This window comes from Crocodylus porosus, unplaced genomic scaffold (assembly GCF_001723895.1).
Source record: "Crocodylus porosus isolate Cpor-Errol unplaced genomic scaffold, CroPor_comp1, whole genome shotgun sequence".
NCBI classification, from domain to species: domain Eukaryota; kingdom Metazoa; phylum Chordata; order Crocodylia; family Crocodylidae; genus Crocodylus; species Crocodylus porosus.
The window spans coordinates 693,548-710,747 of NW_017728927.1; the positions used below are offsets into that span (position 1 = coordinate 693,548).

The following is a 17,200-nucleotide window of genomic DNA, read 5'->3' on the forward strand; positions in this document are numbered from 1 at the left end:
GCGCCCAGCCGGATGTGAGCGGGCGGCCGTTTCCTGTTTCCTCGACTCTCGCGCAGCCTTGGGTGGTGGCCGCAGCCTCGTCGCTGCTTACGGGTGCACAGGGCGGAGGCGGCCGAGGCCGGGCGCACAGACCCGCGGGCTCCTCGCTTCGCCGCCGCCCCGATGCAGGCCATCAAGTGTGTGGTGGTGGGAGACGGGTGAGTCCGCCCCGCCCCGCCGCCGCCCCGCGCGGGACTTGGCCGGGCCCGGCCGCCCGCCCGCAGGGAGGAGCCGCGCCCTCCTGGCCCGGGGCGCCTCAGGGCGGCGGCCCCGACTCCTTCTCCCCCCCGGCCTGGGGTGGGGGCTGTGGGCCCTTGGGCCCCTTGTGTCCCCCTGGGTAGCTGGGAGCCCGGGGGAAGGTGCTGGCTTTAAACCTTCCTGGGAATCATGGGGGTCCGTATCCATCTCCATTTTGCTGCTGGCGGCTTCCCCCAGCCGCGGCCGGGCCCTTCCTTGTGTCCCTAGCGGGATCCGTGCCCCGGTTCAAGGGTTTGGTTGCACAGCGCTCCTGAGCGAAGCCACTTCTGAGGTAACTGGACGGGAAAGTCGGTCCCGTTGTCTCCAAACTACTTTTTAAAAACAGTGGATGGCATGCGGTGACTTCCTGCGCACCGGCAGGGTTTCACAACCCGCCTTTACAGCCAGGGGTTACATTTGCAGGTGATATAATCAGAGTCCGTTGCAAGATCTTTTGGGCAGAGACCATGCTTTACTGTATGAGTGTTACCTAACACAATAGGGTCTGAGCCCTAATTGCGACCTCTAGCTATACAGCTAGATGACAGATAATTAGAAACTTGACATGTGCATCGTCTGTAGAGAATTATTTATACCTGTGATGTTTTGTAGGTATTATTGTTTAAAGCTATTTTTAGGATGCTTTTAAGTCTGACTTTATGCATAGCTGTTGGCGTTCAGTGCAGAGACTGTGTGTACCGTGTTTGTTCCTCTTGACATTTTGACGTTAGATACTGTTGAATGTGCTCCATGTAGAAACTCTTCTAGGGATTTTGGAGACTTTCTTACTGGATGTCAGAGCTCAGGGGAGCATCACAAGCCAGCTGGAAAACAAGACTCGTCTTATGCAGTTAGATTTTTTTTTTTTTAAGTGGAAACAAAAATCCCAGTGTAGTCTGAGCATAATCGGGTATCACAGAAAAAACTTGCATAGATAGATTGAAGGGCATAATTACAGCTAGAACAAATTTCCATAAGCTTTGTGTAATACAGTGTGGTGGTTTCATCTTTAAGTTAATGATCAACTTGTTAGGAGAGCCCTAAAAAGTTAGCATGTATTAAGACTTAAAAATAAAATGTTTAAATGGTTTAACATAAGTGCTGGTTTTGATATTGTATGAGATGCCTGTCTTACTTTTATTGCTTGTGCTGCACGAGAGGAGTGTCCTAACACATTTGACTGAGATTTGTTGATAGTGCTGCAACTTACTGGGACTGATAAAAATGGCCAACTGTGATTTTTTTGTTTGTTTGTTTCTAGTTGGTTTAAATTGATGTAAAATATTTTTTACATCAAAATTGTTGTCTTATTTGTCTTCTTTTAATAGAAATGTTTTGTCTGTTCATTCAGTGTTTTGAAGGCATGATTCTAGATTCAATGTAATAATTCCTATTTAAAATTTTCTTTACACTTAGTATCACTTACTAAATAAGTAGTTGCTTTGTGTGTTTCTCAAAAAACTTTAGAAGACTGCTGCTTTAGGTGGGACAGGCTACAAGCTCAGTCTTTATTACTAAAACCCGTATTTAAAAAAATAGGTACTTAGGACACTGTATTAATAAACAATACCGTATTCAAAAACCCAGAAGGCTTTTAAACTAGAGAGGAATGTTACTTTTAGAAACCATTGCAAACCAATGTGACAGCATTATTCTGGTATATGAAAGCTGGAAAACAAAAGCCAGTGATTCTCAATAAGGGTGCCATGGCACCCGGTGGTGCTTTGAGTTCCTTCCAAGGGTGCTGCAGGGTGCCATGCAGTGTTAGTGCTGTTAGATGTACATGCATGTACATTATTCACAAGATGAATCAAAAAATTTCAAATAAGAAATCCATTGTGCTCAAAACTTTCTGACCTGTGTTTTTCCATGTTCTTTGCAACAGAACTGCTCCATTATTTTTCTATAGTAAAAAATTAGTAAAAACTTTTTTTTTCTTTTTTAAAGCTGGTATTTTCTGAGGGATGTGCCTTGAGTCTAAAAAGGTTGAGAACCACTGACCTGGCTGAATGAAGTGCAGGGAATAAGCAGCTTAAATAGTGAAAAGTAAACTTTCTTTTTTTCTGCTGATATTCTTGTAATGTTCTTGTTTGTCTTAGGTATTTTACAGATTTCATAGACATTAGGGGCTGGAAGGGACCTTGTGAGATCGAGTCCAGCCCCCTGCTATAGGCAGGAAGTCAGCTGGGATCAAGTGATCCCAGCAAGAAAAATATCCAGAATTTTTTTAAAGAGTCTAGAGTAGGTGCTTGCATCACCTCTGGGGGGAGTCTGTTCCAGACCCTGGACATTCATACCATAAATAACTTTCTTTTCTTATGTCTCGTCTGAATCGGCCTTCCTGGAGTTCATGGCCATTAGACCTTGTTATCCCTTGGGGAGCTCTGGTGAACAGCTGTTCTCCCAGGTCCTCATGTACCCCTTTTGTATAATTGTAGGCTGCTACCAAGTCAACCCTGAGCCTTCTCTTTTTTCCAGACTGAAGAGTCCCGGATCCCTCAGCTTCTCCTTGTACAGGCTGCCCTCCAGGCCTTTAATCTCTTTACAGTGCTCTCCTCTAGACTGTCTCGAGCTTTTCCACATCCCTTCTGAAGTGGGGGGCCCAAAACTGGATACAGTACTCCAGCTGTGGCCTCACCAAGGCTGAGTAAAGCAGGAAGATGATGTCCCTGGTTTTGCTTGAAATGCATTGGTAGATCCATGCCAGAGTTTGGTTTGCTTTGCCAGCCACAGCAATTAAAAATGTCTTTTGAAGCAGTTGACTCTTTCCACCCTCCAGCTGAGTGCAGGAATTCTAAACTGCTTTCTGTAATGCAGCACTCCTAAAGAAACATATTTCTGGTGGGTGGCTAATTTTCATCCCACTGACAACCTCACCTTTCCCTATCATGGTCTGCCATTCTTCAGTCGATAGAACAATGCCATAGATGGAAATTTTAGAACAAAACCTCCTCAAACTGAATAATATTCTGCTTAATCTAGAATGTAATAGTGCCTTTCAGTAAGGGAAAGATTTTAATTCTTAAGTGATAACCTGCTATTTTTATCCTAGGAGAGTTGTGTATGCCATTTTAAATTTTATAAAATATGAGAAAAGAGCTAGGCCTTAGGCCATATCACGCAAAGCAGTATTCTATTTCAGGTAGACTGGTAAAAGAAAGGAATTCCAACAGATATTAACAGGATGCTATTGGTTCTTTGGCATCTGATTTTAGGGAAGTGTTAAATAAAGTGCTTCAGCTGGCCTCTACTGCCATGGTTGTAAGGGCTGTGTTCTCACAGTCAGTATACGAGAAGTCTCCTGCCATAGCACTACCATTTGTGCAGCTCTATTGGTGTTGGCAATGGAGGGAATGCTGCTGTACACTGCCTGCCAGCATCTTTATTACGATGTCATCTTATCCTGTTCAAAGTAGGTGTAGTATGGTAGGAAATTTCTCAAGCTTCTTAGTTATAGCTAAGGAGAGAGAAGTTCCTGGGTTTCCAGGTACTAAAAACCTTGTGAAATCCTACACAAGTCACTACCTTGAATTGTACCTGGAAGCGAATGGACAAATTTGGTATAATAATTACTGTAAAACTAATTATGGTGTCTCATTTGCCTGTGTGCTACCAATCTAATCTAGAAAATTCTTGTGGTTAACAGGGACAAATCTGAATTACAGCCTAATGTTACTAATTTAGGATTCTCTAGTAGGGTTGCAAGGTTGAATGTATGGTTAAATAATTGATGGCATTTTTGTAATACTTCCCAGATTGATCTGCAGAAAAAATTAAAACCATCTGTTGATCCATCTTAATTTCCAGCCCTCAGGTGTAAAGATTTATTTGCTATACAGTTAGATGCCTCCCTTAGCAAGTAGCTAAATGCTTTTCAAACTAAGTTTGTTAACATAATGCTTTAATAGGAGATGAGGAATAAAAATTAATGTAGGATTACCATAGTGAAGGTAGGTGTTACATGTTCGTTTCTGAGGTTGGTAACTACGCAAATCTGATTCATAGGGCAGTGAGCCAAGAGGCTAGTGAGGCAGGAAACCTAAAATGGAACACAGGGTTGTTGGGCCTGTTTTTTCTTGTTTAACAACTGTCTGGTGCATGCTGCAGAAGAACCATGCTACAGTTTTGAGACTGGAATGAAATTTTTTTTTATCACCTCTTTCCTGAGCTGCTCTGAGTAACCACGACAGTCTCTTTACTTGGTGAAATGAAGGGAGGCAGTCAAAAGGGGTAGGGGGGAAAGTGTTCTTTAGTCACTGATGAAGATATGGAATTCAGTACAAAACAGGATGTATTGTATGATAGACTTGTTTAGGATGGGCCTTTGAGCCTGACTGTGTTGTAGATTCTACAGAAGGTTTTGCGGAAGTCCTAGCAAGGGGCTTAAAGGATATGGCTTTTTTGAATTCATAGTTTTGATGACTCAGTTATAAATTAGACCAGTCTATTCAGTTCTCTGGCATTCTGAAAAGGCTTGGTTAAAAAATGTTCTTTCAAATTTTCTTTTTGGAACTGTTGAATACCCCAGTGCATTAGTGTCTTCGTTATAGAAGTCTATTAGTTTAATTCTATATAAAATAAAAATTAAACTAATAGGCTAATATATGTATATTATCCACGGGATATATATCCATATATATTTTATACAAAAAATTAAAAGATGTGTGGGGTTACCATCTTCAGAGAATGCCAACAAGCCCTGAGTCTGGAAATGTGTAATTTGTGTACAGAGCTTTATAGTACTTAGCATTTATGCTGTGCTAATCTTGGGATATTAATCCTTACAGCAGACATGTGATGCAAGTAATGAATGCCTACTTTGCAGGCTGGGAAAATGTAGAGAGGCTGTGGCATAGCTGAGACTACAATTCTGGGAGTTGCTGGTTTCTCGTCCTGAGCCCAAATGCTGAACTACGCTACACCCATCCATGGCTTATACCAGGGGTGGCCAGAGTTACTCACCCTCAGAGCCACATCCCATCCTCTACCAAAGTTCAAGAGATGGAGGGGTGGGGGGTGCTGAGTGACCTGGAATACAGGTGACTCCCCTCCCCCCAAAGCCCTGCACTGCCTAGCTACTGGCTTTCCCCATGGGGAGCATGCCCTGTGGGCCAGCCTAGCACCTGAGCTGGCAGTCCCAACAGGAGAGAAGGAGGGAGGAGGGTGGACTCAGGGCATGTTCCCTGGGAAAGCTGGCGTGATGGGAGGTGCTGGGCTGCGCTGTCCCCCGGAGCCACCTTGGGGAGAAGCGGGCAGGGCCTTGGCCAATTTCCAAAGAGTCGCAAGTATTGTGCTGGTGAGCTGCATGTGGCTTGTGAGCTGTGGTTTAGCCACCATGGGCTTAGACTTATAAGATTCTGGATATTTCAGGCATCTTTGGTTTCTCCACAGATATTTCTGATAGGAGGGTTCCCAGCCCATCTCATGTATACAACTGTAAAACTCACCTGAAACTGCAGTAAAAATTCAACACTAGTCAAGCAGTAGATGTCATAATTAGAAGTATCATTTGGCACAAAACATAGTGCAGCCCTGAACAGGAAAACCTCAGTTTCTGAAAGGCTGAAACTCAGACATTTTTCATACTTCTTTTGAAGAAATTAAAATGTGGTGAGGGTAAATTTTGTAAGACCAAAAAATGATGATAGAGTGGGGATTGTGTTGAAAGGAAAGGGAGAATTGCAAATTGCAGCTTAACATGTGGAATAAAACGCCAAAGAACCATCCTGGTCAGATTGGGCCTGGATTTCTCTAAGGCTCAAACGTTACCGTAATATAGCTTGTCATGATCGTACGGTATTATTGAACGGAGACTTAAAAGAAGGTGGTGAAGAATCCTATTACTGGCAGTGTTGCAATAAATGGAGTAACTTCTAGCTCTGACAAAGCATGGGTCTTGCCTAGTACACTTTAGTGCTTGACCATATTCCAACTTCTGGAGCCTTTTAATGAAATCTAAAGGACAAGAGGATGTTTTTAGCAGTGATGTTTTAATTATGGAGATTTCTTTTAACATTACTAAGTAAGGTAAATACAGCAGAGAGTGTGGCTGGCCTTATGAACACCAACAATGAAAGATACGTGTGCTATTCTGAATAGTAGTTGTATAACCCTTGGAAACGCATCAGGGGTTAAAAGAGTGCTGGTGTCTTGTTTAATCAGCACACTGCTTGCCCAAAACTTCTACATGGACATAACGCATGTCTTGCATAGGATGAACATCTTTTAAGAAAGAAGTAATCAGCAGGAAGAACATAATCCCACAACAAATATCTCTCTGCAGCAATTAATTGTGAAGACATCCTCTGGAGTCTGTTGTTGAAGGATATTGCTCTTAAGTGAGAAGCAAATATGAAACCTAGAGGAACTTGAACGTATCAGAAGCCTGCTTTCTTTTCAGATGCTGAGTCTCTTTGAAAGAGAATTAAGTAGTCAGATCTCAAGTATCTTAGCCTTGTTAATTGAAACTGTTATACAAATTTAGTTTGTCCCTTCTCTAGTGTTTGACTTGGGAGAATGCTAGGAGTAGAGAACTGACTGTTGGGCTCTAAAAGAAGCGTGGAAGACAGATGTCTCTGAATTATCGGAACCTGTTTGGGATTTTTTAAATTTTTGCTGGGGGAAAGATTTTTTTAAGTGCACACAACTCGGTTTCAATGTTAGGTTATGGTTTTGACTAAGTAATTTCCACAAGATGGCTGGGTTTCCAAGGAAGTGATGTTACATTTTCAATGTCACGTTGCAGTATTATGACATGCTCTGAAAGGCTGCCACTTCTGTTTCACTGAGCCCTCTAAAATGGCGTTGTGATAAACTGGCAATAGTTTCTCATCAGAGTTAGGTAATGTATGAGTTAGGTAAAAGTATGAGTTGTCTGAAAGGTGAGGTGAGGCATTTGAAAGAGCTGTATGAATGGTGGCTGTCATTTCTATTCAGTGAAACTGGTTAAGACACAGCAAAATGAGTGGGCTACTAATATATGTGGCCTCATTAATTTAAGCTTGAACAAACTAGTCTAGGTCATAATGTTTGTATATTTTGGAAGATACCTATTAAATTACTCAGATCCACCTTGACCACTAAGAATCAGAAGTTTATCTTCTGACTAGTCTGCTTACTAGTCAAGTCAGCTTCAAGTCCAGGCTTGACCCCTTACAAATTCAGGTTTAAATTTAAACTTCTTGTAAATGGATGAATGAATGTAATTTGGAGGGGGACTGCGAAGGGTTGGTTATATTTGGAAGGCTTTTTATTTCTCATCACATGTAAAAGTACTACCTTAAATGACTTTAATCTCTTTACAGTGCTGTAGGTAAAACATGCCTACTCATCAGTTACACGACCAATGCTTTTCCTGGAGAATACATCCCCACTGTGTAAGTATAATCATGAAACCTTATGAACTAATTTAATGCATTCTTTACACTTGCCATCATTGGAGTTTATATAGTTTAAATAAGCAGGAAACATCTTTCAGCTTTGTCTGAAAGGTTAATTTCAACTCTAGATTTATTTCACAAGAAATATTTTTTTGGCTTGCACTAACCTGTTTGTCAGGTGGCCATGTGCAATAGTATTTATGTGATAAGTTGTTTTTTGTGGACTCTTGATCAGTTCACATCTACTTTGCCCAATAACTCATCTCTTCTGGGACTATGTTAACATTGTCAGCTACAGTTATCTTTAAAGAAAACCTCATGGTTACTTCCGAAGGCAGAGTTCTTATGTCCAAGTGACATTCAAGGTTCAGACTCTTGCAAACCCTTCAGGACTGCAGACAGAATCACAAGGAGCATTTTTTTTTGTCTGTCTGTGGTTTTGTTCTGTTTTTTAAATACTTACTAGTGAGCTGGTAGGGTTTTTGTGCCTTCTTGCAAGCCTTCCTCAGTTGCCAAGTGCAGTTCCTATAGTAAGCATTACTAAAGAACCGCTGTTATTTTGGTACTTTCTGTGATTTTGCAGTTAAGGGTTTTCAACACGTATTATTTAAATCCCTGTTTTTAAGGCATTTGTAATGTAATTCACCACCCCCCTCCAATTCAGGGTAGGGTGGAACTTTTTACACAGGCAGCTTTCCGTGCTCTGCTTTGTCCTCATTTAAAATATAAAACATGTAATTGTTCTCCTACAAATGGTAAGAGTACAGCTGAGATTTTTCAGGTACTAAAATATATTGTACTATAAATGTACTGTGGAAATGTTTCTCTTCCTATTGGCCACAGCTGCCCTTATTTTGCTATACCTTTTCTTTTTCCTCAAGTTATACTGTAAATACCTCAGTGAATTTTCATAGGAAACATTTTAATGTAGTCCATCCTTAGACTTTGCAATTTATTACTGTTTTATAGACAAAAGTTTACTGCATTCTCAGTTCTGGCTTAAGTGTCATAAAAAGTGGTGGTCTTAAAAAGGATCTTGCCTGTTTATCTATTCGCCTCTGAGTAGAATTTTCCAAATCATTTTGATCCCCTAAATTTACAAGGCTTGTATTTGCCCACTGAGACTCTTAAATTCCGCATTAAGTATTACTCATCTCACTTCTTTTGTTACGTGCATAGAACGATAACAATAGGTTTTTAATTCTTACACAATACAGAGGCAGATTAGGTGGCTGATAAGTGTCCCATTCAGAGGAGTACATTTGTCAGTTAAGTGAATCACCTTTTTTCCCAGACTTGTTTGCTTAGCAGTTTTGCACGTTTTCTGATGGAAGGTAATGAAAAGAGACTAACTCCAGCAGGCTTAGTTTGAGCTGCATTTTCCCCTCTAATATTCCATATCAGACTTAATATTTAAAGAATAATAATTCATTATTTGGGGCAGGAGGCTTACTCTGGCAAGTGCCTTTTCTGTCCATTGTGTTTGAGTGGGATTTTGAGAGCTCAGCCTTTGGGACTTATTGCAGAAGAAGAATTTGGTTCCAGCTTGGAAGCATTTCAGATGATCTCACTTTGTATTTTATTTTATAGCTTTGACAACTACTCTGCTAATGTAATGGTTGATGGAAAACCAGTGAACCTGGGTTTATGGGATACAGCTGGACAAGAGGACTATGACAGATTACGTCCATTATCATATCCGCAAACAGTAAGAATCTATAGCACAAGAGTTGAAATTACGTTTATAGCCTAAGTCTAATTGTCGTTACTGAATATGGCTATGGTTAACATCCATATTTAATAGCAAAGTTAACCTCTTGCAAATTTCTGCTTAATGCTGCAGGTGTAATACTTTAGTATACTTCAGTATGAGACCATTCTGCATTTAGCAGATGTTAAAACCTGCATTGCCCATGTATGCTGATGTGTGTTGCCTTTTTATGTAGTTGCAGCCCCAGAATTAACTGGAATATTTATAAATTTGGTGAATGGAGTAGTCTCATCAGCAAGTCCATTCATTTAAGGTTAGCATGCCTGCCAAAAGTAGGATTTGTCTTTTTGTTTCTCAGGCGTGCTGTTTTGGTTGCCCACTGACATGAACATTGCTAAGCACTTGATGTCATTCAGCCTCATTTGGTTCCAAAGGTAGTATTAAATGTGCAGGCAGCATGCCTGTAAAAGAAAATGTTGCTATTGATGTGGGCACTGTTCCGTTGGAGTTCTTAAATTATTTCAGCCCAAGGCAGTTTTTATGGTGCTCTTACAGTTACAATATTAAACTAGGGAGAAACGTACATGTTGCTTCATTGCTTGCAATCTGTCAAATCTTGAATATGCATATGCTGTCCCCTGCTTCTCTAGGATAGGGAAAATGAAGTAGTCTTCTCTGTCTGTAGCCATCACAACAGCTCAGCTAATATCTTCTAGATGCTAGTCTCCTGAAGCTGTCTTCTGCCAAGCCCAGTGGTCTTGGTTTGAGCAGATTCCTTTTTCTGACAGAACTGTCCTTGTTCTAAAGGAAAGTAGTAATTTGTAGTTATTACAGCAGAATAATTACTAGCTACTACAATGCAGGAAGCTGGCCTTTGTGTTTTCGGATCTGGTTCAGTTAGCCTGTGGTCTGCCTGCACTCTCTAAGACAATGGACTTTTATTGAATGAACAGTACTATTTAAATTTCTGGTAAACATATCTTAATTCATTAGTCTCATTTCTCATTGTGCCTACAAGTCCTTACAGTTAAGTTTTCTTCTCCACTCGTACACTAGAGGCTGCTGCTATTGTGTCAGTTAGAGAACGGCAGCAAAACTGCCAGAAACTTCTGCTTCTCCCAGCAGCTAGGAAGAAAAAGCAGTTATTAGACCCTCTTCATAGTAGGTGATGAAATTGGTAAGACTGCCCAAGAGCCTGTCAGCATCATGGAAACACAGGCTGCAGTCAAGTTTGAACAGATGAAAGGATGTGGGAGGAGGGACCATAGGCCAAGCTATGCTTTGGGGGTGGGCCATCCTTTCATACCTGGTGCAGTGAGCAGTGTGTGTGGGCCTGTGTGATTTGGGGTTATAGCACACAACAGATATTGCATGCAGTGTATAATGGATCTGTCTTGCACCATTAATAATGACTCTTGCACCATAAATAATGATTGTAATTTATGTGCAAACACTTGGAGAATATGCTGTACTGTGTACTGTTTTTTAGCAAAGAGGAGTCTAAAAACAGAAAATAAACTCGTATTTTAGGCACTGATTTTATTTTAAATGTTTCCCCTCTCCCCAGTCTCTTGTGCTAATGCTTACCCAGCTTTAGACAACACTGCCTCATCTTGTATTTTGAGCTTCTTGGTTTCACTATTTAAAAATGTGCTGCTGCTAGAAATCCTTGGTCATGGTTATAATGCGAATTAGAAAGCATCAGTTCAGGCAGAACCTGACTTCTCTCTGGATCCTGACTTTCACCAAACAGTGACAGCAAACTTGACAGGAACCTGTTAGTGAAGCCACGTGCAAAGTCAGGCTTTGCTGAATGCCATGACAGTACTGTCAGCGATACTTTTGACTGGAGGGCATGTGTGTATGTATGGAGTGTTCCTAGTATGTTTTTCGAGCAGAGTCTGTGCTGGCCCATGTGCTGGCAGGCTTTGCACTGAGCCCATGGCCCCCAAGCCACAGTTTTGTCATTCTGCTGCGTGTAAAGGACAGTACATGTTTAAAGCCAGGCCTGTGTTCACAATGTTGTGTGTGGAGGTGAGCTGTTTTGGGGCTAAGTGTAATGGTCAGGTAGCTTCAAGAAGTGCTTGTACACACGCTTTGATCAAAGAGCATATGCAGCTGTTAATGGTGACTTGGGCATAGACGATGTAAGGAGAACTTTGGACGTAAGGGACCTTAGCAGCTGAGATGGTGTAAGATTCCCTGAGGTGTGTTGGAGAATGGCCTCAAAGTGCTGTCTTTGGAACAAGTCCTTCGCTGAACGTGTAGGGATCCACAGCGGGAATGTTGCTGTAACCTGGATGTTAGAAGAGCACTAAAAATGTGTCTGCAGATGGGGAAAATACCAGCTCTGCTGCATCTCTGAATCAGAGGGCATACAATTTTAATAGTATGGGTCAGAATTTGCCTTGGATGCTTCATAGGGGAAAAGTTTCTTCACCGACTAGATTTAAAAGTCAGTTCAAGGAGAGCTTTGGGAACCATGTGAATGGAAAGGTAGCGTGCTTCCTAGGAAAAGACCAGTCAAGTAGCAGTCTGGCCAGAGACCAAACTGTATCTGCAGATATTCTCAGCTGTAGGATTGTCACAGAAAGGCTCCATATAGTCTTTCAGTTCAGTGGATCTATCAGTGTGTTATCAGGCTGTTTTGATATCTGGGCACTAAAGCATGCTCCAGACTTTGCTACCTTGACATACTCTATCTTCCTTATTTGGAAAATCTTTGAAAAGTACCTGATTAAATAAATTCTAATTTTTTTTCACTACAAAACTTTTTTTCTCATCCATTCAGTTCCACTGTTGTGGGGCCTTCAGACTCAAAAAGCAGTTTGCTGTTGTCTTTGTCACTAACCTATTTCTACATCTTTGGAAAAGACTCCTGTCAGGCTTTTCTGGAAGTAATGCATGTCAGGTAATGTGGCACTGGCCAGCTGAGTGTTTTCCTTTTGAGGGGAAAGTTCTGTGAGGATTGATGAGCACAGAAATTATGAGAAGAAATGGTTCATTAAGAGCACACTTAAAGGTATTCCTGAACTTAATTTATGTCATACCTGTTATTAGGTTGGAGGGACCAGTGGTAAGAATGTAACTTCAAGTCTGAAAGATCAACCTATTTCCGTATGTAACACTTTCAGTAAATTTTGTTTCCCAGTTCTGTTCTTTTTTGCTTAAATAGTGATAAATTGGCCCCTATTTTACTAGACTACAACTTTTTCTTGTGCTTAGAGTATATATCTCTTGGATCTGTATTATTGCTTTATTGATGTGAGTGTGCTGCTAGCTCTGTAAATCAGGGCTCTGAAGAGTAACCAAACAAGAAGCTAAAATGTTGTTTGCCCATGCATTGATTAGATGTGTGATATGCAGGAGCCAGTGGAAAGTTGCAGATAATTCACAGAACTTCTTGTCAATCCAAAGCAGTGAGCCTCTGGAGGAAAGTGGGGAGGAATCTGTGCGATGCACAGAATTGGAAAACAGAAGTAGTGGCCATAGTATCACGTTGTTTGGTGTTGCACACCTTTCTTCTTCGGTGTTCTGGCTATGGAAATGTGCTTGGGTGATGCATGAATAAATGGGTTGCAAGTGCATAGCAATGCAGGTGTCAGTAGTTGACCTAACACAATGCCTTGAAATGCACCACGATTGACTAACATTATGACATGCCTCTCATTTCTTAACAGATTTAGCTCATACTTGTGTTTGCTTTGTTGTGGGATGGGGAAAGCTGGAGCTTGTGAGACTTGTTCAGGTGTAAGAATAATGTAGCAGGATTAGTAATATTTAATGCATCAAGTCTGGTTAGCCAGGTGAACATTTTCTCAACAGCTCTAGAAACAGGTAAGCCTATGAACCTGATCAGCCTTTGAAACATGCACTTTCTAGAAGTTGCTACAAAATCTTGTTGGTTGTTGTTTTTTTAAATCTATTTTGCAGTTATCTTTTCTTTGAAATTTTTTAAAACCCCGGTGATTTATTGCAGTAATTGGCCTCTACCTTTCAGTTGAAAGACGAGCAGTGTACGCTACATAAAGGCTTCCGCTGTCTGAGTTAGTTGCATAAGTAAAGAATGGGAGGGTGGGCTAGTCGGGTCAGTGCGGTCATGGTTTTTAGAACTCCCCTAATTCTAACTGAGCTGGAGGAAGGAAACTCTAAAGCGTGTTAATGCAAAAATAATATCTGATGAGTGTGAAACCAATGCAGGGTTCACTGTAATCTCTGCACAGCAGTTATGCTGTGGAAAATAAATTTATCGGATGAAAATCAGCTTAGATGGGCTAAGAATATTTTACATGGAAGCCAAAATTCCACCTGTTTGTTCAAACTGAAAGCTCTTGGAACTAGCGTTATTTCCTGTCAGAAGCAGTGGAACAGTTGCACCTCATACTTTAAATCCCATGTTAGCAAGCTAGGTGTGAGCTTGTGTAAAGCTTGACTCACTTGAATTCTCCTTGTGTGAAAGATGGAGAGAAGTCTGCAGTTCTTATGATTCTTCTTACTACCTACAACTTCTACTGCTCCTCGCATTTGTTTGTTGTTCGTTTTCAGGGACTTTTTCAAGGTTCTTCTGTATCTTCAGTGGTGTTTGAGTATCACAGATCTCAAATGTAGGGAGCAAGACTTGAAAATGCAAGCATGCTGCTAGCATAACTGTTCCAGTGTTTATAATCAACCAGCTCAGTAACTGAATCAAAAGCCTAATTGTATTAATGAATGTGTTCTCCAGTGTTCTAGTATACTGAGCTAACTTTGAAAACTTGCTTTATAGGATGTGTTCTTAATCTGCTTTTCACTTGTGAGTCCTGCTTCCTTTGAAAATGTCCGTGCTAAGGTAAGTGCAGCCTAGAGAGCACTCTTTCCTTGAGATTGATTTGGGTCTTGTTTTGTTAGGTTTCAACCTGTATTCTTTCCCTTGATTCAGGGAAATGAGGCTCACATGCCCAGTGCTGGGACCAATCTTCTGTAAAAACAGATGGTCATTGTCAAGTAGCATGATGGAACAGTGCAACTTTCCTTAATTGTGCAGGAAGACTTAGCAAATTTGTCTTAAGATGCACCTTGGTGAGGGGAAGTCTGTTTTATTCCTGTTATGATTTTTCCATGGCCAAGGAGAAATTATCTATACCCTTGTGTTGGACTTCTCCCATGGATGGGCTTTGCAAAAAACCGAAGAGCAAACAAAGTTGCATTAGGGTTTTTCACCCTGGATAATTGACGCCTTCTGGCTAAGACAGGGAGTTGAATCTCTGTATCTGTAAATGCAGGAGGACATTTACAGTATAAAAAGGAGGTCTTGTGGGGGTTTGCTTTCTCTTTTATTGTATCGTAAAGGAGTTTGGGGAGGTTTTGGTAGGGAAAGTATTTGAAAGCCTTACATGAAAGTTGTTGCACATCTGCTTCTCTTTTATTTTTTTCCAGTGGTATCCTGAGGTGCGGCACCATTGCCCCAACACCCCCATCATCTTAGTAGGTACCAAACTTGATCTCAGAGATGATAAAGACACTATTGAAAAACTGAAGGAGAAGAAATTGACTCCAATCACCTACCCACAGGGGCTTGCCATGGCAAAAGAGATTGGTATGATGATTCCCAAGTTAACCTACTAAAATTCATGCTACAGCTTCCTTTTAACAAACAAAAAAATCCCCCCGTTTCTACTGTGGCAATCCACTAAAAGCAGTGTTTTCTGTCACTGGCACATTGTAGAGAACTGTTTTGTAACTTCAGCCTCTTTTGCTCTCCACAGGTGCAGTGAAATACCTAGAATGCTCAGCACTTACACAGCGAGGCCTCAAGACAGTGTTTGATGAAGCTATTCGAGCAGTTCTTTGCCCCCCTCCTGTAAAGAAGAGGAAGAGAAAATGCCTGCTGCTGTAAATGTCACCCTCCCTGCCCCCGCTCCGAACCCCGTGTGCTTTGCTCTGAACAATGGAGCATTCACATTCAATGCCAAGTTTTTCTGTTATAAATTTGTTCTTTCATCACATTTTTGAACCAATCAACAATTTCAGTTTCACTTGTTTTGAAGTATGAGAATTGCTTTTCATTCTACTAAAAGTGAAATCTTAAAAGACCTATGTAAAGCCTTATTTTTAAAGTCCTATTCTTGCTTAGATTAATCAATTGTTGCCAAACTATCTGTTGAACTAAGTTGCATTGTTGTGCTATGAACACTAAGCACTAAACTGTTTTAAAGACTTCTGTCTTTTAAGAAGACTGTAATGTCTATTAGAAAATGCAAAAACACTCTCATTTTTCACAGAGAAGTATCCTTAGCAAAATGTTGCTAATGCATTCATTAAACACATTCTCAACCCCGGGTTGTTGCATAGCATTGTGTATCAAACCTAAATGAGTACGAGAATTGATATTGACTGACCACCTTGAGTCACAGTAAAAAATGCTTTGTCACTGGTAAGGGCTCAGTTGCAATTTAGTTCTTACTACTACAATTAAATATAAACATTCTTAATTGAAGTTTATCTAGTCCTTTTGATAGCATTGTATTGTGATGGATAGGTGAAGCACTGGTTGGAGATCAAATGAGGTTGCCAGGCAGTATTTGACACTGTACAGATCAATTTACACACTACATTGTCAGAGAAGTTGAAAAGTGAATAGACACTTGTCACAGAAAAACCAGTAAACTTCTATCGCAGATATGCAGTAGATGAAGAGAGGTTGGTGTTCATAGGTAAGTTCTGAATTTCTTTTCAAGTAGGGCATTCACTTGATAATATTTTTGAACTGGTCATTCCCACAACTGTTAAACTTAGAAAAATGCTTTTCTTGTAGAATCTCTACTGAGCAATATAACTTGTATTTTAAAGTCTTTGAGTGATAGAATTTTGCATTTTTTTTGTAGATTAGTTGAAGCATATTCTTATTTTCCTTTTCTGATCCAGTAATGTTTGTGCTTTTGGAGGAGCTCTTTAGTCTTCTATATACTAGATGTAAAAATCAAGTGAGCAGCTTTCCAAGTTTTAGTAATTTTTTTATACTTTAGACTTCCTTAAACTATGAACCTTCTCAAGCATCACTGTTTGCCAGGTATCCCAGCACTGTAACGTTACTAATGCTGACAATTGTTCTTTACCTCACCTACATGTACATGTGCATCGATTTATTTAGTAACGGTAACTTGGGTCTATGCGGTTCTGTAAATTAGTGCTAGTGCTAACAATGTTCTGTACATTCTAAACACTGGCAAGAATCCAATGTTGAACTCCACCCTTTCAACCACTAGAGCAAAATTTAAAAATCAAGTTGCAAAATTGTGAAGTTTTTACATTGATCTTTTGCTAATGCAATTAGCAGTATGTTTTGCATGTATGACTTAATAAACTCTTGAATCATGTTATTGGTAATGTGTGAATTTCTAAGTAAGGGTTCTCAGACCATGACTGCAGAACTGTGAATGCTTATCATTCTTGGTAAACCATGACAGCAGTGGTTTGTTTGGGACTGGCTTTCTGCCAGTCATGTGCATTTAAAAACAAGCTCTTTAAAATGAGTTACAGTGTTTGAGATGTTTTGGTGGCAGGCATTGAGATTAGTTTTTGGATCTCTGGTCTAAGAATTAAGTTACACGCTTTCCTCAGCCCCCAGCATTGCTCAGACACTGCACTCATTTTGCTTGGCATTGGCTCTTGCTGGCTACTTTAAAGACTTGCAACCTAACTTGTATGCAATGCTTAGTCCTAAACCACTTGTACTCCAGGAAAAGGCTTGAATTTCATTTTAAGTTGTAGAGGCTGTACAGATGATTTCCCCTCCCCCCCCACCCTTTTACAACAGGGTGCTCCATTAGGGTGCTATCTGGTTGTAAAAAGTAAA

General features: G+C 40.6%; 1 protein-coding gene across 2 annotated transcripts; it reads left to right on the forward strand.

Annotated features, from left to right (window-relative positions):
* Window positions 1-26: 26 nt before the first annotated feature.
* Window positions 27-16,724, forward strand: RAC1 (ras-related C3 botulinum toxin substrate 1 (rho family, small GTP binding protein Rac1)). 2 transcript variants are annotated; one of them, XM_019542232.1, is made up of 7 exons: window positions 27-197; window positions 7,581-7,652; window positions 9,246-9,363; window positions 12,427-12,483; window positions 14,132-14,194; window positions 14,782-14,941; window positions 15,111-16,724. In XM_019542232.1, the coding sequence occupies exons 1-7, from the start codon at window positions 163-165 to the stop codon at window positions 15,239-15,241; spliced, it is 636 nt and encodes a 211-aa protein (XP_019397777.1). In that variant the 5' UTR covers window positions 27-162; the 3' UTR covers window positions 15,242-16,724. The 2 variants fall into 2 exon arrangements, with proteins under 2 accessions (XP_019397777.1, XP_019397778.1); XM_019542233.1 differs by lacking the exon at window positions 12,427-12,483 and having other exon boundaries at window positions 29-197.
* The last annotated feature ends 476 nt before the right edge of the window (window positions 16,725-17,200 follow it).